At 36.8% G+C, this 26647-nt stretch overlaps 1 protein-coding gene and 1 pseudogene across 15 annotated transcripts in view; one reads left to right on the top strand and one right to left on the bottom strand.

The window, feature by feature from the left end:
* THOC2 (THO complex subunit 2) overlaps positions 1 to 26647 on the top strand; it is a 120902-nt gene that overhangs the window by 45771 nt on the left and 48484 nt on the right. For all 15 annotated transcript variants that reach the window (XR_009450606.1, XR_009450607.1, XM_059679258.1 and 12 more), the window contains exons 8-12: positions 5062 to 5228; positions 14663 to 14755; positions 17697 to 17852; positions 18420 to 18592; positions 20271 to 20466. Coding sequence is in view for 13 of the 15 variants with exons in the window: in XM_059679258.1 (XP_059535241.1) it covers positions 5062 to 5228; positions 14663 to 14755; positions 17697 to 17852; positions 18420 to 18592; positions 20271 to 20466 (785 nt within the window). In the remaining 2 variants the exon portion in view is untranslated. The remainder of the gene's footprint in view (positions 1 to 5061; positions 5229 to 14662; positions 14756 to 17696; positions 17853 to 18419; positions 18593 to 20270; positions 20467 to 26647) is intronic.
* LOC132224156 (KATNB1-like protein 1) lies at positions 698 to 2119 on the bottom strand (annotated as a pseudogene).

Genomic DNA, 26647 nt, shown 5'->3' on the forward strand with positions numbered 1-26647 from the left:
AGAGTACTACTATTAAATAAAACAGTGGTTCACTAGCACAATGAAAATAGAAATTTTAAAGCAAAATATATGAAATACATTTCCATGTAGCATGTTGCTGTTTTTAGACTTTATCCACAACTTTTTTGTATATGTAACTTAATGGGTAATTATAAGTCAGCCATTTTTTTCAAAATTATATTAATGTGTATTTTGTCTTATTTAGTGACTGAATTTGTATATTTAATGAATGTGGGAATAATTATAAGGTTGGGGAATTTGCAAGACTATATATATTTTTTTTTGGGGGGGGAATATTTAGTAAATTTACTCAAATGAAGCTTAAATGATATAGAACTGAAAATATTATAAATCTATATACAATAGAAAGTGAATATAAATTAGCCAACTCTATGAACATTTCCAGTTAAGCACACATACAAATACATATTCACCTCTTTTATATAGGAATAACACATACATGCATGACAGTGATTCTAGCAAAAATATCTCAGATATTAAAAAATATTCATAAGTTTTAAAGATGGTGTGGAACAAGTTTTAACAACATTCTACATGAATGGAAACCTCTGATTTAATTCCAATAACTTTCATGCCAGAAGCATGGTTGGTTTTACTTTTTTTTTTTAAACATTTCTTCGTATCATATACATTGGCTTATTAATAATTAAGGCAATTTATTTACACAGTATGTCTGTGGACAAAAAACGTTTAGTATTGATTATTTGCTATGATGTTTAAAACTTTCAAAGTCTTTCAACATAAGAAAATAGCTGCACACATTTGTTTTCTTATAAAACACAATCTTAAAAAAAGTAATGATGATTGGTCATTGCTTTTCTTAGTAATAAGTTTTATCTTATTTTTTCACATAGTATAAAGTATATTCTTATGAAGGATTGCATTAAGATTCAGTAGTTCTTCAACAGTGTTGCCAAGTAACCGTATAAATCCCAAATGCAGCAAAGATGAACAATCTTCATAGTGCACTTTCACCTTATTAAAGTTGAAGTTGCTCCTTTCGGATATTTTTCCACTTCAATGTGAAGTAGAGTGTTACGGTTTCATTAGTGGTTTCGTATGTGGCTTAAAAGAAAAAGGTTTTGATTTCTTCCACAGTTCACAGTTCTCCAGTGAGACTTGTTTGGAAATAATATAGTCCAGGGATGTTTTGAATAACCAAATGCTCTTTAGTAGATGAAGTCTTCCAATGCAACTGTAATAAGTAAGCATCTACATCCTTAGCTATATTACCAGTATATCCTGGAACCAAAGTAAGATGGTTTTCTTGTTCCCACAATCTGCTTAATTGTTGTTTTAAAATCTGAATATTTCCATCATTTATAATTTCTGTTTTGGATGATAGTTCTGACCACCACCTTTTTATGATTGCTTGAAGCCAGTTTAAACCAACTATTATATATTCTTCAAATTTGCTTTTAAGTAGTGACTGTACAAGAGGCAACAAGTCTACACAGCAGCTAAGTGAGATGTATTGTTTTTCTTCCTGTAAACTATTGGTAAGCTCAGGAAGGCAATCCACCACCACTCCAAGGTCTTCTATCTTCACCAAATGAGTTATAAGTTCACTTATACTTCTCTTTTTCCAGAAAGATAAAGCTATATTCAATCTCAAATTCCTGCTGAACAAAACTTGTGCCATTGTTTCATGATCCTGAGAAACCTCAGGAAAAACCCCACTGTATTTTGATGATGCGCTTTCTGTCTGTGAAGAACCAGAATCACTGGAGTTAAGCAAATTTGTTCAACTATCATGGTGTAATTTTTCAGGCAGGTGGCCTGCACAAGCCAGTTCATTTTCTTTATTTGCCATGTCACAGCCCCCACTTCTAGGGGACTGTTCCTTTTTAAAACAAGAATTTGGAAAAGGATAATAAACTTTCTTTCTGTGGTAGATCGCCTTACGCAGTTTATCTGGGCTTTTAACAGCCTGTCCAACTGTTCTAGTTATGTAAACAGCCAGCTGTTTTGGAGATTCTTAACCTCCTTCATGTTCTTAGTGAAATTACAGATAATTTTTCTAGGGTGATCAATGGAATGGTCCTCAATATTATTATATAAGTTCTGTTTTTTTAACATTGTGGGTTTCAGATGCCATAATCTCTAAAATACCGGTGTCTCATGGTACTGTGGAGCTTTAGTCCAGCCCTGGCGCTGACCAACTGCGCCTAGAAGCCCAGAGAGTCCCCGGGCTCCTGGGCTGAGACTCACTCAGGGCCATTCAAATGCGGCCACCAAGACCATACTTTCATAATCTATTGTCAATGTTAGAGCAGTTTGGAGGCATTTTTTTTCAGCTTTATTCAGGCATAATTGACATACAATAAACTGTGCATATTTAAAGTCTAAATAATGCATATTTCTATCATTCCACTCCTCAATTTCTTCTTGCCCCTTTGTATTTTATTCCCCCTCAACTCACGCTGTCCCCCTGTCCAGGCACCCATTGATCTGCTTTCTGTCACTAGAGATTAGTTCATATTTTCTAGAATTATTTTTATAAATGGAATCATGTAGTGTGTTATTTTGTTGTGTGGTTTATTTCAGCATAATTATTTTGTGATCATTTGTGTTGTTACTTGTATTATTGCTGAGTAGTCCATTACTTATACTACAATTATATTGTACTACAATTTGTCCATTTACATGTTCATGGGCATTTGAGAGTGTCCTTTTATAAATCTTTTATGAGTATTTGTGGACATAGAAATTTATTTCTCTTGGATAAACACCTAGGAATGAAATGGCTGGGGCATATGGTAGGTGTAAGTTTAACTTTTAAGGAAACTGACAGTTTTATAAAGCAGTTGTACTATTTTACATTTTACATTTACACCAGCAGAAATGGAAGAAAATGTGTTCTTAATGTTGGATTTTATAAAAAGAGAAAAGAGCCCTGGCCGGATAGCTTGTTTGGTTAGAGTGTCATACCAATGCACCAAGGTTATGGGGTTGATCTCCGGTCAGGGCACACTTGAGAATCAACCAATGAATGCATAAATAACTGGAACAATAAATTGAAATGTCTCCCACCCTCCCTCCTTCCCTCCTTCCCTCTTTTTTTAAAAAATATATTTTATTGATTTTTCACAGAGAGGAAGGGAGAGGGATAGAGAGTAAGAAACATCGATTAGAGAGAAACATTGATCAGCTGCCTCCTGCACACCTCCTACTGGGGATGTGCCCGCAACCAAGGTACATGCCCTTGACCGGAATCGAACCTGGGACCCTTCAGTCCGCAGGTCAATGCTCCATCCACTGAGCCAAACCAGCCAGGGCTCACCTTCTCTTTCTAACATCAACCAATCAATAGAAAAATAAGTATTGCTATTTTTTAAAAAAGAGGAAAGAATTACTTCTTGTATTTGTAGAGTTCAGTTTTCTAGGTGAGTGCTAAGATGCAACAGAGCCTCGAATAACGTGGTTTCCTTCAACATCATTTTATTATAACATTGATGAGATGCTATAGGGACTTAATGCTTGTTTATATCAACCTGTGGTAAAATTGGTTTCATTATATGTCATTTTGGTTAAAGTAGTAAAATAATGACAACATTAAGTGAGGACTTTCTGTACTGTGAATCAGACATTAGTTTTATATGATTTAATAAAATGAAGTGTAGAGTTTAAAGAAGTAATTCTGGAAATCTTTTACAAAATAGATTATGTAAGAAATTTCTTTGAAAAATCCCCTAAGTCATCCATAAGGTGCTGTGTTTAGACGTAACATCTCTCCCTAATTTCAACACACTTGCTCATTTTTTTTCTCTTGAATTAAAATAAATGAATGTTTATTTACTTGCCCCAATGAAGTGGTTAGCTTTGCATTTAGGGGCTACACCTAATTAAAAATATGTAATTTAAAATAGTAGTATTTTATTCAGCTTGATGTGTAAGGCATGTGTGAACTGATATAAATTGAGGGAACAGCAGATTTATATCTCATGCTCACTCTGGGTCATAAGCATACATTTTATTGAGAGGAATGGCGGGTGGAGTGGCCTGTATCACTTAAATTATTTTTCTTTTTGCTGTGTGTAAATAGTTGCATTCTCATAAATTAAATGCATATGTGATGTGATTGCATTATAATTATGGTAACAGCTGAAGCTGAATGCAGAAAGAGGTTATGTGCATATTAAGAGTAGGGTGGCTGATAGGTTTGTTAAGTCATTGTTCATGGGCCTTTTTTAGTTTTCCATAATAGGTTAGTAAGGATAAGTAGACATCATTAGCACCTATTCAGTGCTTCTTCCTTTCATTTTCCTGCTCTGCCTAGATAGTCTATTTTCTTCTTTTTACTTGTGTTATCTACACTCCCTTTTTATGTCCTCAACTCCTTGGTATTCACTCATCTCTTTAGAATCAGTAGTATACCTGTTTTCCCTTTAGAATGCTACCAAAACCCATAAACATAAATCAGTTGTACAATTATATTTTGTAGCTTTGTTGTGTATATAAAATAAACTGCAAAGTGGTTCTAAAAATGGTGGTCTAGGCTGGTGCCATTTTGGGGCTTAGCCCATCTGATATCCAGATTACCTAATAAATTTATAATCCCTTAACAAAATAATGGTGGTCTACTTTTATGAACTCATTATCAACATTCCAGATTACTTCTGCATAAAACATTTTTAAAAAAACCCTCTTTATTTGCCTAACTTGTAAAATGCACTGTTTCATTTTTATATTTTGCTAAGAGTTAAAAATGTGGATCTCTTTCACTAGCCTGATTAATTAAGAACTGATAGAAGAAAGTTTACTTGACTTAGTGTCATAGGTCCTGGGCTCCAGCACAGTCTTGTCATTATTAACTCACTATGTAATTTTGGGAAAGTAACATTTCTCATCTGTAAAATGTGGGGAATGGACTTGATCTTAAAAATTTTAAAGATTTCCCTCTGGGGCAGGAGAACCAAACTTGTAAAAGAAGTTGTTTTTAAAAATAGTTTTATCTTATAAGTCACCCCTGAAGTTTAATGGCTTTACTAGAAATTATGTATAATCACTTTTGAATTTTGTATATCTCGTCTGTTGCAGGATGCTTTAATCTGGATCCCAATAGAGTTTTGGATGTCATTTTAGAAGTGTTTGAATGCAGGCCAGAACATGATGACTTCTTTATATCTTTATTAGAATCTTACATGAGTATGTGTGAACCGCAAACACTGTGTCATATTCTTGGGTTCAAATTCAAGTTTTACCAGGTAACAAAATATGTGTGTGTATCTATATCTATCTGTATCTATAGGTTAATTTCATGATTTTATATGCACAATTTAATATGAATTTTATTTGTAAATGATTAGTTTCAGCTACACCATTCTGCCAGAGGAAATAGATAAATGGATAGCTAACAGTGAGGTGTAATAAGTACTGTATTAGTAATATGAATGATGTGATATGAAAGTCTAGAGGAAAGCATAATAAATATTTTGCTTTGGGAGAGATGGAGTTAGGGAAGATTTTATAAATAATAAACTTTTAAAAACCTGTTACTTGAAGGATGAGTAGGAGTTTGTTGACAGTTGTTAGTGCAGAAGTAATAGTGTGAGAGTGAAGACATAACAGTATGAGATTGAAGAAATGGTATATAGTCATATGTGGCTGGATTGTAAGATGCGGGGAAGAGACAGGAAGTGAAGTTGGAAAGGTAGGTGCACTTTTGATGGTTTAGAGTCTTAAATACTGTGTTGAGTTAGAATTTTACTGTGTAGACAGTGAAGATTGGTTAATTTTCACTTAAACCACTACAGTAGTTATCTAGTAAATCTGTGCCTCTGATTATTTCTCTTTCTTTCTTTTTTTTTAAAATATATTTTATTGATTTTTCACAGAGAGGAAGGGAGAGAGATAGAGTTAGAAACATCGACGAGAGAGAAACATCGATCAGCTGCCTCTTGCACATCCCCCACCGGGGATGTGCCCGCAACCCAGGTACATGCCCTTGACCGGAATCGAACCCGGAACCTCTCAGTCCGCAGGCTGACGCTCTATCCACTGAGCCAAACCGGTTTCGGCTATTTCTCTTTCAATCCATCTTTCATATTATTACTACTGTTACATTCTAAAAGAGATCTAATTGATACACTGCTCAAACACATTTGCCTGGAGGATGACATTTAAACTTACAAACATGGCAGAAAAGGCTAGTCACAATCTAGCTCCATTCTTTCTTTCTAGCCTCATCTTTAGTGATTTCTCCCCTCAAATCTGATATTCTTTTTAAAAAATATATATTTTATTGATTTTTTACAGAGAGGAAGGGAGAGGGATAGAGAGTTAGAAACATCGATGGGAGAGAAACATCGATCAGCTGCCTCCTGCACACTCCCCACTGGGGATGTGCCCGCAACCAAGGTACATGCCCTTGACCGGAATAGAACCCGGGACCCTTGAGTCCGCAGGCCGACGCTCTATCCACTGAGCCAAACCGGTTAGGGCTCAAATCTGATATTCTAGCGATATTAAAGTAATAGCCATTTCCCGAACTAAGGTATAGACATTGCTGTGTATAGACAGACCTTTGTTTACAAGCAGTTTCTTAAACTAGAAAAATATTCTTATGCAGCCGTCTTACCTGTCTTGGTCTTAATCTTGTGAACTATTCTTTAAGATCAAATGCTACTTGCTCTATAAAGTCTTGGCTGATAGTTCAGTCATGCAGAATTAGTAACTTCTTGATCTCTCTTTTCATGAAATGTGACATAGACTTCTGGCACTTACCAGGTTATATTAGAATAAACTATGTCTATCTCCTTTGCCAGATTGTGAGTCATTTAAGGCAAGGTCTATATTTTACTAATTTCTCTTGATTAATTTACTGCTTAGTCTATAGTAAATGCTCACTAATTATAAATGAGTAGTCTATCTCTTGATAGCATGGAGGATTTTAATGTAATAAGGCCTCCATTATTCTTTTGTTATATCTTTCTTAATTTGTCTACTTGGATTGGGGTACTCAGCTAGTCAAGAAATACTCATTTATTGAGTGTTTAAACAGTGGTTCTCAACCTTCTTAATGCCGTGACCCTTTAATACAGTCCCTCATGTTGTGACCCCCAATTTCATTGTTACAAATTGAACATAATTAAAGCATAGTGATTAATGACAAAAACAATATGTAATTACATATGTGTTTTCCGATGGTCTTAGGCGACTCCTGTGAAAGGGTCATTCGACCCCCAAAGGGGTCGCGACCCACAGGTTGAGAACCGCTGGTTTATGATATGCTGTTGCTTTGCTAGGCACTGAGGAGTCTCTGGTGGGGGTTGTCTATTCCTGTCCTCTGGAGCTCAAGTTCAGGATAGTAAGACAATTTCTTTTAGCATTCTCAAGTGATATATGACCTACTGCCTCTGCTTGTCTTTTATTTTTCATAATCTGGGATGCTCCAGAATAGAAATCAGAGCTTGAAAGCATATAGCTTTTTGATACCAAATAAGACACATGGTAGGGTTTTTGGGAAAGAGTACTTCACCTTTGCTTAAAAATTAGTGATGACAGCTGTTCCTGTTCCTACCAGAAACCAGGGAGTCCACTGTTATTACAGGAGAAGAGAAGTTCAAGTATTTCATCACATTTTAAGAGGCACCATGATAGCTTTGGCTTTAAGAATATGAAGCCAACTGCTAAAGTGACAGGGTAACTGAAATTTAACTTGGGTGGGATTACTTAGAATATAGGTTAGGGTTTTGGAGACTGTAGGTTTCAGAGCATAGTGCAGTGAGTAATAACCTACTGCATAACATCAAGTATTACTTGTTAAATGTGAATTTTAGAATTAAATTTGTATATGAAAATATTCCTCATGGTAGTAACACTTTTTGAGCTGAATTATAATATCCCTAGGGGTTGACAATGTTGGAATAATCATCCTTTTTTAAAAATAGACAGTGGGCCTTTTTATTATATAAGAAATACCCAACCATGAAACATTTGATTTAGAAGTAACCTATTATTGGAAAGCGTAACCCTCATATTGCTCTGTATAAAACTATTGCCTTTTTTTCCTATTGCCTGAGCTATCTTATTGTTGTGAGAATCTGTAGTCTTAAGGACCACAAAGGGCAGGGGAAGAAATGTCAGAGATTTAAGGTAATTTGTGGTCTTGGAGGTAAAGTAAGGATAGCTATGGAAATCAAGAGCCTCTTAGAGAATGTAACCCTGGGAATTGGTTCCTAAGCCCGTATGGTCACTATTTATGCTAGTCCTTTATCTTACTCTACCCTCCCTTCTTTCATTCACTACCTGATAATGTTCACTCCTCCTGCCTGCAACCCATAACTTTACCAGTTGGGACTTACTTGGATTAGCAGGCTGCTGCACCTCCAGTGCTTCTGACTTGGAAGTATGGTAAGAGATGAAAGCAATTTTAGAGCACATGGTCATTTTGGAAAGTTAGGCAGTCATATCTGCTTGATCCTCCTAACAGGGATTGCTGTGATAGAGGATTTAGGGGCAGCACAAAGGACAGGCAGAATGGAGTACTAGAAAGTGTGAGGGTACCAAAAGACAAACTTGGCTGGAGTTGTCTTGCCACAGGAAAGAGGAAAGTGGTTGTGACTCTCACTCATATCACAGCTCCTTGATTTGTGGATTCAAAATACAGTAGTAGTAACAGTGATACCATGATTAGGTGCTATTATAATCTAAATTCATTAATTTGAGAAATATTGATTGAGCTCCTTTTATGTAGTAGGTAATGTTCTAGGTCGGGGTGGGCAAACTTTTTGACTCGAGGGCCACAATGGGTTCTTAAACTGGACCGGAGGGCCGGAACGAAAGCATGGATGGAGTGTTTGTGTGAACAAATATAAATTCAAAGTAAACATCATTACATAAAAGGGAACGGTCTTTTTTTTCTCAATAGTTTTATTCATTTCAAACAGGCCGGATCCGGCCCGCAGGCCGTAGTTTGCCCACGGCTGTTCTAGGTGCTGGGGCTACACCCAAACAAATATAAATTCTTGCCTTCTTGATGCTGACATTCTAAGCAAATTATATGATATGCTAGAAGTTGATCAGTAAGATGGGGCAAAAAAATATAGAGCAAGTTAAGGAAGATTGGGAGTGCTGGAGTTGTTGGTTGCAATTTTAAATAGAATAGTGAGAGGAGACCTCATTGAGAAGATGAGACTTAACCAAGAAATGAAGGATGTGAGGGTGTAAACTGTACAGATATCTGGAGAAAAATCTTCAGGCAAAGAGAACAGCCAAGCAAAGAAAGGCCTCAAGGTGTGAGCATGCTGATGTGTTGAAGAACAGCAGGAAGACTAGTGTAGCTGGATCAGAGTGATTGAGTGGGAGAGCGCTAGGAGATGAGGTCAAAGAAAAGGGACTATATATCAGATCACACAGAGCTAGTACAAAGTTTTTTATTGTGATGTTGAGTGAAGCCAGTGGAGGATTCTGAATAGGAGAGTAATGTGATCTGACTTAGGTTTTTCATTTTGTTTCTTTTTACTTTTTCACTTTATTAACATTTTCAAACATATAGGAAAGAGTGTATAATATAATAGATGCCCATAACTCCTTCACCTAAAAGTAAGTTTAGTAACATGTTGGTATAGTTTTTTGAAAATATTAATTTAATGTTACAGATACCATGAGTGCTTACTCCTCAATGTGTTAGTTTGTACTTTCTAAAAGTAAGGGCATTTTTCTATTTAACCATGATCCATATACCAATTTCATACTTAACTAGATTGCTATCATATAATAAACCCAAACCATATTCATTTCTCAAATTGCCCCCCCCAATGCATTTTACAGCTGGTCTGGTCAAATGATGATCCAGTTAAAGACCACACATTGTATTTAATTGTTAGAATTCTTTTTTTAAAAAATATATTTTATTGATTTTTTACAGAGAGGAAGGGAGAGAGATAGAGAGTTAGAAACATCGATGAGAGAGAAACATCGATCAGCTGCCTCCTGCACATCTCCCACTGGGGATATGCCCGCAACCAAGGTACATGCCCTTGACCGGAATCGAACCCGGGACCCTTCAGTCCGCAGGCCGACGCTCTATCCACTGAGCCAAACTGGTTTCGGCTGTTAGAATTCTTTTAATTTACAATAGTATCTCCCCTTTCTTTAAAGGTATCAACTTGTTGAGGAAATTATTCCCATAGAAGACTCCACCCTTTGAATTTATCTAATTGCTTTTTCATGGTTGATTTAATTTTTTTGTCCCCTGTCTTTCTCATATACTCAGAGTTAGGTCTAAAGGCTTGACTTGATTATGTTCAGGCAAAAATACTTCATGGGTTGCGCATTATGTTTTATATTGTATTACATCCAATGTCTGTCTGACTTTTAATGTTCCAGTAAGTTAATGACAGTCTAATCCTTCCATTATGCAATGACATTTCCTCCCTTATCAATAGCAGGTTATCTGCAAGTTGATACTTGGGTACCATGTAAAACCCACTTTTTCATCAACCTTACGTTAAGTGATTTAGAATACATGGATGATCCTTTCTTGAGTCAATTAATTCCTTAAAGTTTCAAATTATTGATTTACTAATTTTATCATGCCTTCTAAATTTATTAGCTGTCATTCTTCTATAAAGAAGAGTTATCCCTTGTCAAGTTGGATTGTTTGGTTGTCCTGAAATAAAGTTATACTGGAAAGGCAGGAAAAATGCTTTAATTTTTTTCCTATTAATTACTTGCTATTAAAGTGAGGAATTTCTTTAGTAGCCACTTCTAATAGTTGCATGAGCGGTGTGTGTGTGAGAGAGACAAAAAGAGAAAGTGCATTTGTATTTTGACTTAGGTTTTTAAAGAATCGATATGGTTATAGTAGCAATAGAAATTGAGTTTCTGAATATATTTTGAAGGTAGAGCCAATAGTATTTACTGATGGATTAGGTACAGAATGTGAGAGAGTAGAGTTAAGGACTTTTTTGGATCAGGGAACTAAAACAATGTTGTTATCAACTGAGGGCAGATTTCAGGTAAAATAGATTTGGAATGTTATTGGTAGGAATTAAGTTTTGGACATGTTAAGTTTGAGATGTCTGTTAGATATCCAAATGGAGATGTTGAGTAAATAACTGGATGTTGGGATCTGGTATTCCATGGAAAGGACTGGGTTAGACTAGAAATGTGGGTGTCAAAAGTGTATAGATGATACTTAAAATTGTGATACTGGATGAAATCATCAGGGGTTGGTTATAGAGAGACAAGAGAATGCTGGGCTTCTTGTCCCAGCATCAAGAAGGGTTCAGGAATCTGGAGAAGGGGCTGTATGTAGATGACATAGGAATCCAGAGTCTAATAAAGAGTCTGGAGACAAAATATAATTTTGAAAGGCATTGGGGGTCAGAGGAGCTTAGCTAAAGGAGCTAAGTTCTAAGATCTTAAACTGATTTCTCTTCGGAAGGTAGTATGAAGGCATATATGCTGAAAGAATAAAACTGTCAACCAAGAATTCTATATCCAGCAAACTATCCTTCAAAAAACTGAGAGATTATGTTATTCCAAGATAAACAAAAGCTGGGGGAGTTCATCAATAGTAGATTTGCCCTACAAGAAATGCTAAAAGTAGTCCTTCAGGCTGAAATGAAAGGCCACTAGACAATAAATTGAAGCTATATGAAGAAATAAAGTACACTAGTTAAAGTAGCTATAGGTAAATATAAAAGCCAATGTTGTGTTTTTTGGTTTGTAAGCTCTTCTTTTTTTTTCTATGGCTTTTTTTTTCTATGGCTCAAAAGGAATTGCCCTAACTGGTTTGGCTCAGTGGATAGAGTGTCGGCCTGCAGACTGAAAGGTCCCAGGTTTGATTCCGGTCAAGGGCATGTGCCTTGGTTGCGGGCACATCCCCAGTGGGAGCTGTGCAGGAGGCAGCTGATCGATGTTTCTCTCTCATTGATGTTTCTAACTCTCTATCCCTCTCCCTTCCTCCCTGTAAAAAATCAATAAAATTTATTTAAAAAAAGACAAAGGACTAAAACTATAATTATAAATCGAATCAACACACAAAGTGTAACTATAAAAGAGGGAGGGATAGAAATGTATAGGTGCAGTTTTGTGTACTATTGAAACTAAGTTGGTATTAATTCAAATTAGGTTATTACAAGTTTAAAATGTTAATTGTAATAATACCCAGGGTAACTACTAAGAAAATAAGAAATAAACAGGAAAGGAAAGAAGGAAATCAAAATGGTATACTACCAAAATAACACAAATGGAGTCAGTAATAGAGGAAATGAGAAATAAAACCTGGTATAAGACATATAGAAAACTTAGCAAAATGGCAGAAGTCCTTCCTTGTCAGTAGTTATTTTAAATGTAAATAGAATAAACTGTAATTAAAAAGACAAGTTCAGCAGAAGTTATAAAAAACCATGATCCAACTGTATGCTATCTGTAAGAGACTCACTTTAGATCCAAAGATACAAATATGTTGCCCTGACTGGTTTGGCTCAGTGGATAGAGCGGACTCAACGGTCCCAGGTTCGATTCCAGTCAAGGGCATGTACCTTGGATGCGGGCACATCCCCAGTAGGGGGTGTGCAGGAGGCAGCTGATCGATGTTTCTCTCTCATCGATGTTTCTAACTTTCTATCCCCTCTCCCTTCCTCTCTAAAAAAATCAATAAAATATATTTAAAAACAACAACAACAAAAAACAAAGGTACAAATATGTTCAAAGTAAAAGTATGGAAATACCTATCTCATACAAACAGTATCCAGGAGAGAACTGCGGTGGCTATTCCAATATTACACAATCTAGACTATAAGATAAATTTTTTATAGTAGACAACAAAGAACATTATACATTGATAAAACTGTCAACCCATCAAGAAGATACAGCAGTTATAAACACACGTGCACTAAACAGAGCCTCAAAATATGTCCAGCAAACATTAAAAGAGTTGAATGGGGGAAATAAACAGTTCTATTAAATAATTGTTGGACATTTCTATGCCCCACTCTCATTAATAGATAGAACAATGAGACAGAAGGTCAGTAAGCAAATAGAGCACTTGAACTCTATAAAACAACTAAACTTAACACACATATATAGACCACTCCATCCAGTGATAATAGATTACACATTATTCTCAAGTGCATATGGAACAGTCCCTAGGTTAGACCCTATTAGAGACCACAGAACAAGCCTCAATTAATTTAAAGCATTAAAAAAACCTTATTGGACAATAATTAATGAAAACAGATCACAGCAGTTGTGTAGGATAGTGAGTAATAGGAAATTAAGAGCTGGCTGAGCTTTAGAGAGGGTGAATAGTCTGGAAACAACTATAAAAAAGCAAAGACGATTTGTACCCCACCTCTGAGCCTAGTAGTTATTAAGGGTCTGGGGAAAATACTAGCAGCTACCATTTGACTGGGCTACAGTGGGTGTGGTATTCCTAGGGAGTGCTAGGCCCTAAGCATGAAAGTGGAGGGAATAATTAGAGGAGAGGTAGGGGGCTTTGCTGATAATGGATCATAAATTCCAGAGGATTCCATAGAAGACTTTCAAGAATGCAGAAAGGTGGGATAGTACAGAACAGGATTGTGCAGAGCAATATGAGGATCAGAGTGTGGAAGTTGATGTTTGGCCTGGTAGTTGGGGATTCTGGTAGTGACTCATTTAAACAGAGGTAATGGGAATAATGAAAGCATTCCTGATCATCTTTTGTTTTTATGAGAAAATGTCTTGATACTAAAGAACATTTTATAAATATTTAGAATTAAACTTAAGAAGTTGAAAATTTACCTTTCTTAAAAATTACAGTGATACAGTGCCTTCTTTATATAACATCTATTAGTTTGATTAGCTTCATATGTTATGTGCATAATACCTATAGCAATTGTAGGAGGAGTCTTACAAATATATCATTTTCAGTGTTAAATAGAAGCAGAACATAATATATTGTCACTGTTTGCTTTTTATTTGCACCATTTAGTAATTGGCCATTTAGTAATTGTTGGTTTTCCTCACTTTACTCATCCATTCATCTGACCTCCAATAGTTTAAAAATTAGGGAAAAATCTTTTCGATAGCATTTAAAGATCCTTCTATGTCTTTGAAGGGTTTACTGGACTGGCCTTAATTGGCCATTCCACATTTTATTTATTTATTGTTGATTTATTCATGTGTAATATGTATAGACACCTGTTTTTGAGAAGAAATCAGCTGACAAGCACATATAATTAGCACAAAACCCAAGAAATGAAAGAGTAGGGAAAATAGTATAAAAGCAGACACAGATGGTTCTACACTCCCATGTTTGTCAGTCTTGTTTCTGTGTTTCCACTGAGAACTACTTGGAAAAAGCAAGTTAAGGAAACACAGATATAAATACATTCAAACTAAATATTCAGTATAAAATCTCTCTATTCTGTTTAATTTTTAGATTTTATTCAAATATTAGCATGCATTGTAAAATGTGTCTATTTTCAAAACTTCTTTCTTTGAGTTCATTAAAAGATGCTTCAGTGTGGAAAGAGATGTAGACATAATTCTCTTTGTCCTGAATTCAGATGTTATGTATGCCCAGGAAGAGCAGTGAAGCTTATTGTTGAACAAGAGTTATTTGAGCTAATTTTTCTTAAATATTGGTAAAGGATATGATTTTAGTTGTAATTTATGCACTAAATAGAAACTTTTATTTTTCAAGGAACCAAGTGGAGAGACTCCTTCATCCTTATACAGAGTCGCAGCAGTGCTTCTACAAGTTAATCTTATTGATTTAGATGATCTTTATGTACATGTAAGTCAAGTGGGCTGCTCAGAATCTTTGGTTGTTCATTACAGGGGTGGGGGAGAGGACTAGGCAGCCATATAGCACTCTAAGGTTGGTCCTAGGCTCTCAAATCTTAATTTTTGAAGCCCTAATGCTTTATTACTTTGTGTTTATAAAGTAAATGACTTTAATTCTTTTACAAAGCATGGAAATCTGATATCTTTTGTTACCCATACAGAGTTCAAGGTTGGATATGAAGTTAAAGTTCTTAATTGTTATCAAGGCATAACACATGGAGAGAGAGGCCAAGTTCTAACCAATGTGGTTTTAGACTTCTCCATTATACACAAATTATGGGAAGTATAGGATTACCTAGATACTTCTTCCTTCTCTCCAAAATGTTAATTTTTGGCATTCAGGATGTATGGAGAAGTCTTCACATGTTTTTTAAAAATGGCTTTTTTTGTGTTTTAACTGGGTAATAAATGACTAGTATTGTGTTTATATTGTTGGATCCAGGATGTAGAAGAGTATGTATGTGAATTTGATTATTGATCTCTAATGTAGCAACAGTTTAGCCTGTCAGTTTGTAAAAACTAGGTTTGTAGCATAGAACTTCGTTTTATTATGTTTTGTATTAGGATATCTATGGACTTAAAACAAACCTGTCCAATGCTGACATCATCTTTACTGCCTTTGAGATCACTTTGTATCTTTCTTGCCTATCCTATATAATAAAGAGGTAATATGCAAATTGACTGTCATGCCCTTGCACAAGATGGCCACCCCAAGATGGTTGGCAGTGGAGGGCAGTTGGGGGTGACCAGGCCTGCAGGGTAGGGCTGTTGGGGGTGACCAGGCTGGCAGGGGAGGGCAGTTAGGGGCGATTGGGCCGGCAGGGGAGGGCAGTGGGGGGGGGGAAGACCAGACCTGCAGGGTAGGGCAGTTGGGGGTGACCAGGCTGGCAGGGGAGGGCAGAGGGGGCGATCGGGCCAGCAGGGGAGCGGTTAGGGGGTGATCAGGCTGGCAGGAGGAGCAGTTAGGGGCAATGAGGCAGGCAGGCAGGCAGGCAAACGGTTGGGAGCCAGCAGTCCTGGATTGTGAGAGGGATGTCCAACTGCCGGTTAGCCGGACATCCCCTGAGGGGTCCCAGATTGGAGAGGGTGCAGGCTGGGCTGAGGGATACCCCCTCAGTGCACGAATTTCATGCACTGGGCCTCTAGTCATTATTATATACTACTAGAGGCCCAATGCATGAAATTCATGCAAGAGTAGGCCTTTGCAGCCCCTGCTGCCTTGGCTCTCGCAGCCTGGGCTTCGTCTGGACAGTCGTTCTGCTATTTGGCCATTCATTCCATTTGCATATTACACTTTTATTATTATAGATGGTTGCAGATCAAAAAAACTTGATTTCTACCTTGGAAGCAGTCATAGTCTAGAAAGAGAGATAACATTTTGCATTATATAATAAGAATTATATTGGAGGTATTTACATAGTGCTGTGGAAGCTCAGAAGAGATAGTGATCATATCTGTGTGGGGTCATTTTGTGAGGTTTTTTCAAACTAGTGATGTCGAACTGGGATTTTGATGATCAGTAAGTGTTGGCCATTCTTAAAAAGGTGGAAAGTTTTATAGGCAGAAATAACTGAATATAAAGGCAAGAAGTTTGAAAGGGCTTCATTATCACTTTAGGTTGGGGTGGGGAATATCCAGCCCCTGTAAAGCCTGTGAAATCATTTGGTCTGGCCCTGCCAAAGCATTAGGGGTGTGTTAATTAAATGTTTGACCAAATATAGCAGGCTAATTTTTAAGTTGATAATTTTGTGTGGCAGGAGAATGATGCCAAATGGTCCTTAGCAGAGAAAAGGTTCCCTATCCCTGTCATAGGGGAACATTGGAAGCTCAGAGTGATTGGAGCTCAGGGTGGTATATAGGGGTGATGAGGATGGACAAATAGGTTGGGACTAAACTGTGAAGGACCTTAAGTGCCATAGTAATGTGTTTGTGTTTTGTTTTCTTGTTGGGAGTAGAGAGCCATTCAAAATTTAAAGTAGAGGAATGTTGTACAAACTGAGAATATGGAGAATTGGTCAGAAAAAGGAGAGTTTGAAAACATAGGTATGAGTTTATAGTGTGGACTGGCAGGACAAATGGAAACTACAAAAAATTGATAGATTTATTGCTGATATGTTTGAGTTTAACATTAAATGGTGACAGACTAAGTGTTCCTGTTAAGGTGACAAAGATTTTCAGACAGGATTAAAAACCAGTTTATTATTTACATGAGACTTCTAAAATCGAAGGACAAAGAAAGTTTGAAAGTAAAAGGGTGGGGAAAAATATACCACGGAAATTATTATTAGACAAAATAGACTTTTTGGCAAAAAGAGATAGTCACTTCATACTAATAAAGTTGTGTTCACTAGGAAGATGTAACTTTTTTATTTTTTAAATAGATTTTGATTTCAGAGAGGAAAGGAGAGGGAGAGAGAGATAGAAACTTTGAATGATGAGAATCATCAATTGGATGCCTCCTGTATGCCCCCTACTGGGGACTGAGCCTGCAACCTGGGCATGTGCCCTTGACTGGAATCGAACCTGGGTCCCTTCAGTCTGCAGGCTGACACTCTATCCCAGTGTTGGGGAACCTATGACACGCGTGTCAGAGGTGACACGTGAACTCATTTTTTTGGTTGATTTTTCTTTGTTAAATGGCATTTAAATATATGAAATAAATATCAAAAATATAAATCTTTGTTTAACTATGGTTGCAAATATCAAATAATTTCTATATGTGTCACGGCACCAGAGTTAAGTTAGGGTTTTTCAAAATGCTGACACGCTGAGCTCAAAAGGTTCGCCATCACTGCTCTAGCCACTGAGCAAAACTGGCTAGGGCAGTTTTTGCTTTTTATATGTGAAAATAGTATTAGCTGTTTTATGAAATTTTAATGAATCATTTTTAGCTTCTTCCAGCTGATAATTGCATCATGGATGAACATAAACGAGAAATTGTGGAAGCTAAGCAAATTGTTAGAAAACTTACAATGGTTGTATTGTCTTCTGAAAAAATGGATGAGCGAGAGAAAGAAAAGGAAAAAGAAGATGATAAAGTAGAAAAGGTATGTAGTTCATTCTAGTAAAGTTAACATTGTTTTCTGGATTTAGAATCATGAAATTAACTTATAATAGTTAATTAACTTATATAAAATTTTTTTACTAATTTTGATTGTGATGAAACATGATTTTTGGAATAAGAATTTACAAAGGTGGTTTTGCTTTTAATTTGATTGTTGCCTTCCCAAAAGAGGCTGCTATTTTTTTTAATATAAATTTCAAAATGTATTCTAAGTAAAATCACAAATGTATTGACTATCTGTGCTATGCATATTGATGTCTCTCAAGTCCTAAAGGGATTCTCACAGAATGAATGAATTCTGTGGCCCAATAAAACATTAAGTACAACTCAATATAATTCTGAGTCTGTAAACTGTCATACTGCATATGCTAAATGAAAAAGCAAATCCTTTTGGTTGTACTTTGAGGAAAATACCGTTGAATTTCCCACAAATGGCAGTTGTTGACATACATTGTTGTGTGTTTAGCCCACGTTTTTAAATGAAAAAAAAATATTAAGATTTATTGGAGTTCATATTCTGACTATCTTTGCTGTAATTATTCATTTGTAGCCACCTGATAACCAAAAACTTGGTTTGTTGGAAGCCTTATTAAAGATTGGTGATTGGCAGCATGCACAGAACATTATGGATCAGATGCCTCCATATTATGCTACTTCGCATAAGCTAATAGCTCTTGCTATTTGCAAGCTCATTCACATAACTATTGAGCCTCTCTACCGAAGGTATGTTACTGTATGCTTTATTAATCATTGAGGTATAAATAGTTTAGGACTATGACAAAATCTGCATATTTATCTTGTCTCCTCAAACCATGCATTTATTTTAGTGTGTTTTATCAGAAGATAATAATTTATAGTGTATTAGTCTGATATGTCTTAATCAGTGATTTGTCTCCTAATGTCATTGGAGAATGTGTGCTGCAATATACTCTAAAAACTGTAGGTTAGACTTCTAGGCTGGGTTTGCTCCTTTGAGAGTAAAGACTCCATTCTTCTGTTTTTCACTTTCCCCTCCTCTTTTAGGGGCAGAGAATTCCTAAGGCTTTTACTTAGTGTAATTTTCTTCTATCCTGGGTTGAGTAGCTCTCAGTGAGCACCTTGCTTCTCTGCTTGCCTTATCTCTCCCAGCAAATAGGCTGCTGTTCTGGAAATTGATAGTGCAGCTTCTCTCACCCTCCCTAGTTACAATGTTGACCAGTCCTCTAGCTCAGCCTACGTTTTAGGATACTTAAGAGCAGTAATGGCAGCAGTTCTGGCTTCAGTCCCACACATCAGAGCCTGCCTCCAAAGCTCCAGCCTTGTGATTCATGCATAGCTGCTAGCTGCTGCCTTTAGTGCCACCTGGGTTGTGGATCATGAAGGTTTCTTCTCAGAGACTGACCCCTTTGACTCCACAGTGGGATACCTGCTCAGCAGGTGAGAACTCCGGGTATGCTGTCCTTTTTAGTGTACCCTCTTTCATTATGGTGCTCACTTTCTCTTTCACCAAACCTACCTCATACGTGGTCTAAATAGTGGAACACAGATTGAGAAATGTTTATTGACTTGAATCAGTGTTGTTATATTCATATCTTCTTGTTTCATCCCCACTGTCTCCGAGGTCCATCCTTTGTTCCCCATTCCCATATGCATTTTGAGTTTTTTTTTGTTTGCGGGTAGTTTTTATTGCGCGCTAACAGGTGGCGCGGGCCATTTTTGCTAATTTTTTGCGCAAATGGCAACGTTCAGTAAAATTGCAATAATTTTAGTTTACGTATTTATACGTTACCCTCATTCTACCGCTAGTCTATAAAAAATGTATTAATACGTGTCCCGCACTCTACTACACTGGTAGAACGTATAAATACGTAAAACGTATAAATACGTTTCCCGCATACAATGTGTTAATGCTCTTTCAAGGATATGTTTTTTATTGGTTTTAGAGGAAGAGGGAGAGAGAGAGAGAAACATTGATCTATTGCTTCCTGTACACGCCCCGACCAGGTATCGAACCCACAGCCTGGGCATGTGCTCTGACCAGAATCAAACCCGCCACCTTTTGGTGTATGGGATGACACTCCAGCCAACTGAGCCACACCAGCCAGAGCTCCCATATACATTTTCCTGATACTGGCTGAGGTTAACTAAAAAAATAATTCATATGATGTATGTTAAATGTTACTTGGAATCTGCAGTTCTCTGATGTCCTTTTCTTATGCAGTTAATGTGAAACATTCTCTTCTGAGCTCTGATCTTTTTCAAGTGAATATTCTTTTTGTCTTTTTCTACCAGTTAAATTAGCTGGTATAATAAAGTTAGGCACAAAAGAAATATAGAAAGAAAGTATGAGCAAAAATTGTTTTACTTTAAGTTGAAATGAAGTATTATACAGTATACATATAAATTTTGCTTCTTTTTATAGAGTTGGCGTTCCTAAAGGTGCTAAGGGCTCACCTGTTAATGCTTTGCAAAATAAGAGAGCACCAAAACAAGCAGAGAGCTTTGAAGATTTGAGGAGAGATGTCTTCAATATGTTCTGTTACCTTGGTCCTCACCTTTCTCATGATCCCATTTTATTTGCAAAAGTGGTGCGCATAGGCAAATCATTTATGAAGGAGGTTAGTAAGTTTTTTTTTTCTTTCAAGTAGAAAATTAAATTTTGAAATGTGTATATTTGTGTTATGTGTATCTCTAGAAATAAAAAGAAAATGAACTCTGAGAAAAGGTTATATTGAGTAAGGTTTTTGGAAAGTCCATTCTGTCGTAACCATTTGTATTTATATATATATGTATATGTATGTGTATATGTATATGTATATGTCTATATACACACATAGATATATAGATACAATTATATAGAGTATATGTATATCTATATAATTATATCTCTATTTTTATCTTTACCTAAGTCTATGTCTATGTCTATATATTTCCATCTCTCTATCTAGCTAGATTATTAGTCAAGTGGTCCACATAGGAAAATATGCTTTAGACAAGTGAAAGCTTTTTGAATCCTCTTGTAATTAGTAGTTAACTCATCATTCTTTCCCTTTGCTTTTCTTCTTCTCAGTTATTTTCTTAGCTGCTATTTTGAATCATTATCATTATTTGTATGAAGGCCCTTGAACCTCAGGCTGTTACAGATTCGTATTTTAATTTTTTTAGTAAACTTTTTATTGAAATAAAACATACATATAGAAAGTACATAAATCATAATTGTATAGCTCAGTGACATTTTCCAAACTAAAACACCCATGTGTCTACCACCCAGATCAAGAAATTGAGCCGAACCAGCACCCTAGAGTTTTCCTTGTACCCTATCCAGTCACTACCTCCAGGGTAACAATTTATGCTATATTTTTTTCGTTTTTAAAATCAGCTTTGAGTTATAGTTTACATACAATAAACTTCACAGATTTTAAGTATACAATTGATGAGTTTTGACAAATGTATATAGTTATTCACCAACCACCACAATCATGATATAGAATATTTTCATCACCCAAGAAAATTCCCTCTTCCCTCTTTGTCATCAATTCCCTCCCTTTATTGTTGGTTTCCGGCAACCACTGATAGGCATTCTGTCACTATAGTTTTGCTTTTTTCTAGAACTTCATATAAATGGAATTGTACAGAATGTACTATTTTCTGTCTGTTTTTTTTTCCACTTAATGCTTTTGGGATTCTTTCAAGTTGTTGCATGTGTCAGAAGTTCCTTTATTGCCAAGTACTACTTCATTGTAGAGGCGTAACCAGAGTTATCTATTCACCAGTTCATGGGCATTTGGGTTGTTTCTAGTTGGGGGGCCATTATAAACAAAGCTGCTATGAATATTCTTTTCCATTTTTTGGAGGGGGGAGGAGCACATGTGTTTGTTTTCCCAGGAACGAGATTGCTGGGTCATATGGATAAGTTTCTATTTATCTTTTTGCCAAACTGTTCAACATGTGTGACCATTTTGCATTCCTAAAGCAATGTGTATGACTTCCAATTGCTTCATGTCTGCATCAACACTTGGTATCGTCAGTCTTTAAATTTTATTTTAATTAAAAAATATGTTTTTATTGATTTAAGAGAGAGAGGGAAAGAGAGAGAAAAACATCGATGAGTGAGAAACATCTATTGCCTGCCTCCTGCATGCCTCCCACTGGGGATCGAGCCCGCAAACTAGGCATGTGCCCTGACCGGGAATTGAACTGGTGACCTCTTGGTGCATGGGACGATGTTCAACCAACTGAGCCACATCGGCCAGGCAGTCTTTTAAATTTTAGACATTCTAATGGGTGTATATTTGTTGTGCTTTTCATTTATGTTTTTCTGATGATCAGTGATGTTGAGCATTTTATCATGTCTTAATTTTCTTTTGTAATCATCTCTATCAAATTATCCATTTTTAATTAGCTTGCCTTTTATTATTATTTCCCTGTCTGATTTGCCCTTTTATTTTATTAACTGTCTTTTGAAAAGCAAAATTTTTAAATTTTAATTAATTCCATTTTGGCAGTACTTTTATTTTTTGTATTGCTCTGTGTTCTACAGGATCTTTGCCTAACCCAAGGTCTTGAAACTGAAAAACCCCTACATAATTTCTTTTCAGTTGTGAAACAAGGCAACGAAAAGAATCAAGAAATTGTTATAAGCACAAACTCACTTCTCTCCAGTGTTTGATTGCCTGTAATTTTAACTAAAAATGTTTTTGTTTATTTGTATGTGCCCTGACTGGGGATTGAAGCTATAACCTTGGCGTATTGGGATAACACTCTAACCAATTGAGCTACACATCCACGGCTTAATTTTTGACAGTAGTGACTGTGTAGAAAATTTAACAACTGTTGTATATTAATCCCTTGACACCTGAAATATTTGATTTGGTTTTTAATGTTTAGCTGGTAGATTAATTTTTTTATACTTACAAATTTACTCTGTTATAAGGTAGCTCTGAAGAAATCTGCTGAGTAGTTTATTATTATAGATACCACTTATTATATAACATTTATATAAAAGAAAGTATAACAGTGTTTTATTATCTTGATCCATATAGTCTGAAAAGGATGAGTCATGTTAACTAGTGCCTGTTCAAAGAAAAAAGGTTGTATCTTTCCCAGTGCATCATTTTGGGAAGCATGTGAAGTTAACTTGTTTTCCTACTGGTGATGTTTACATTGATCTCTTGGTTAAGATGACAATTGCCAGGTTTGTCCACTGTACAGTTGCTCTTTTCCCCTTTGTTGTTAATGTATCTTGTGGGGAAGATACTTTGAGACAGTATAAATTGCCTCTTTCTCATCTTTAACCCATTAATGCTATTCTTTTTATTTTTCATTGAAAAAAATATATTATTTATTTCAGAGAGGAAGGGAGAATGAGAGAGAGATAGAGACATCAATGATGAGAGAGAATCATTGATTGGCTGCCTCCTGCATGTCCCACACTGGGAATCGAGGCCACAACCTGGGCATATGCCCTGACCTGGAATTGAACCATGACCTTCTGGTTGTTAGGTTGATACTCAACCACTGAACCATGCCGGCTGGGCTCTAATGCTATTCTTTTCAGTTGAAAATCTTTTTTTTTCCTGTATCCAAAATGTGTTTATTTGGATAGTTCCCCGTTCATCTTGGTTTGAGGTACTTTCAGGGCGGCTTCCTTCTGAAGGAGCATCCTCTGTTAGCCTTGCTTTTCCTCCTGTAGGCTGATAGAGGACAGTGGAGCAACCAACACACAAATCTTCCATTTGTGCAGGGCTAAAGATGGTAGTGATTTTAGCATCCTGGGCATTTCACATCCATGAAGTAGGCATTGGGGCTCTACACCAGGTGCTTCTTCTTGTGTTTCTTTTTCTTCTCTTCTGGAGAGGGATGGAGATCCTTAGTGGAGGCATCCTGTCTTGGGGAGGTCATCACTACTAGAAAGCTAGTTGAAAATCTTAATGTTCAGACCTCTTGTTCTGAAATTCTTTCTTTGGCTACAAGTATCATAAACTTGTAAGCAGGAGACCAAATATCCAACTTGTGGAAGTCCTGCATACATAGACATATGCAGAAACATATGCAGTATTGTTATCAAGATACACAGGTGCTAGAGCTATCATCCTTCCTCTCCATCATCTCCATTGCAGCCCTCTTATACCTCTGTTCTATCACAGTTGTGCCTGATGCCTCATCTTTATTTTTGCAGAAGTAGAAAGACAGAAGGGAAGAGAAAAATGTTTATTTTGATCACAATGTGGGAAGAAATCTGTCTTCTCTCATTGCTAAGGTTGCGGTAGGAATCTTTCTAAAGATCTGAGCATTTTAGTTCTTTTTTTTACCCATAAAAATATTTCAGTGTAACAAATCATTTGTTTTGTATTTATAGGTTTAAAGGCTTCCTAGCTAGGAATTTAACCAGGGTTTATAAGATTTCTTTTGAAGGGAGAATGTGACCTTAGTTCCAAATAATGTATCTACATTTAAACATCTTTAACAGAGCTCTCATTCATAAGTTTGGGTTTGCTTGTATATATAAATTGTACATATTTTTAGAAAGTAGCTTATTTAGTTACTAGAGGCCCAGTGCATGGATTTGTGCACCAGTGGGGTCCCTCGGCCTGGCCTGTGGGGATCAGCTGAAACTGGCTCTCCGACATCCCCTGAGGGGTCATGGATTGCGAGAGGGCACAGGCCAGGCCCAGGGACCCCACCGGTGCAAGATCGGGGCCTTGGGGCCGGGGAGGGATGCAGGAGGTTGGCCAGCTGGGGGAGGGACCGTGGAAGGGCTCCAGGGCATGTCTGGCCTGCCTTGCTCAGTCCCCATCTGCCAGACCCCAGCAGCAAGCTAACCTACCTGTTGGAGTTCTGCCCCCTGGTGGTCAGTGCACATCATAGCGACTGGTCGACTCTCTGCCCCCTGGTGGTCAGTGCACGTCATAGTGAGCGGTTGAGCGGCCTTAGCATATCATTAGCATATTATGCTTTGATTGGTTGAACGGACGACCAATGACCGGACACATAGCATATTAGGCTTTTATTATATAGGATAGCAGCTATCACTTAACAGTCTAGTCTTTCGGCCTATAGTTATTAGTAATCATTTATCTCTCTGATTGTGCATGTGTGTGTTTGTGTGTGTGTATTTCTTAGATTTGAGGTAGGTAGTATAGGACTAGTGCAGCAGGTCCTTGAATAATGTTTTGTTTTAACATTGATGATGTAAACATTGTTTTAACATTGTTTACATCAATTAGCCTATGGTAAAATTGGTTTCATTATATGTTGTTTCACTTCAAGTCACAGAACCTATCAATGATGTTAACTGAGGATTTACTGTACAGTGATTTTCAAACTTTAGCATGCAGCAGAGTCACTTGGAAGTCTTAGAACACAGATTGGTGGACCCCATCCTCAGTTTCTGATTCAGTAGGTCTGGGGTGGAACCTGAGAATTTTCATTTCTAACAAGTTTCCAGGTGATGCTGCTGCTGCTGATCAAAAGACCAGACTTTGAGAACTGTTGTTCTAGTTTATTAATTACTTTTGGTCTTTATTTTAATCTTAAAAGAGGGAGTGGCATACCTCTCAATATAAAATATTTGTATATGAATGGAAACATTTTGCTGTCTTTAAATTTTTTTAATTGTAGAACACAACTTTAACAACGTCACCTGACATACTTGAATGTTTTTCATAGCACCTATAAACTTGAAGATGAATTCCTTGGTGCTTTTTGTTTTTTTAAACCAACTGATGTTAATAGATTAAGTTGTTTGCCATAGTGATAGCTAATATTGAGCTCTTATTCTGTGTCTGGCCCTATTCTGTGAATCAGCTAATTTAATCTTTTCTTTTTTAAAATTGAATTTATTGGGGTGACATTGATTCACAAAACCATATAGGTTTCAAGTGTACAAGTCAACAAAACATCATTTGTACACTGCATCATGCACCCATCGCCCCATGTGAAGTCTCTTTCTGTCCTCATTTCCCACTCCTTTGCCCACCTCCACCTTCCCTCCACCTCCCTTTTCCCTCTGGCTAACACCATGCTGTTGTCTGTATCTATGTGTGTGTGTGTTTGTGTGTTTGCTTAATCCCTTCACCATCTTTCAGCACCTAACACCCTTTCCACCTGACAACTGTCAGTCTGTTCCATGGTCCATGCCTCTGTTTTTGTTTTGTTCATTAGATTCCACATATAAGTGAGATCATATGGTATTTGTCTCTCTCTGGCTTATTTCACTTAGCATAATAATCTTCAGGTCCATTCATGTTGTCTGAAAGGGTAAGAGATCCTTCTTTTTTTTTTTTAAATATGTTTTTATTGATTTTAGAAAGGAAGGGAGAGGGATAGAGAGATAGAAACATGGATGAGAGAAAAGCATCAGTCAGCTGTCTCCTGCATGCCCCTCACTGGGGATCGAGCCCACAATCTGGGTTTGTGCCCTGATCGGGAATCTAACTATGACTTCCTGGTTCATGGGTCAACACGCAACCACTGAGCCACACTAGTGGGGCAAGTTTTCCTTTTTTTTTTTTTAAATATACTTTATTGATTTTTTACAGAGAGGAAGGGAGAGGGATAGAGAGTTAGAAACATCGATGAGAGAGAAACATCGATCAGCCTGCCTCCGGCACACCTCCTACTGGGGATGTGCCTGCCACCAAGGTACATGCCCTTGACCGGAATCGAACCTGGGACCTTTCAGTCTACAGGCTGATGCTCTATCCACTGAGCCAAACCGGTTAGGGCAGTTTTCTTTTTTTTAATGGCTGAGTAATATTCCATTTTATATGCACCAGCACTTTTTAAATCCACTCTTCT

This window comes from Myotis daubentonii, chromosome X (assembly GCF_963259705.1).
Source record: "Myotis daubentonii chromosome X, mMyoDau2.1, whole genome shotgun sequence".
In the NCBI taxonomy this organism is placed as follows: Eukaryota; Metazoa; Chordata; class Mammalia; order Chiroptera; family Vespertilionidae; genus Myotis; species Myotis daubentonii.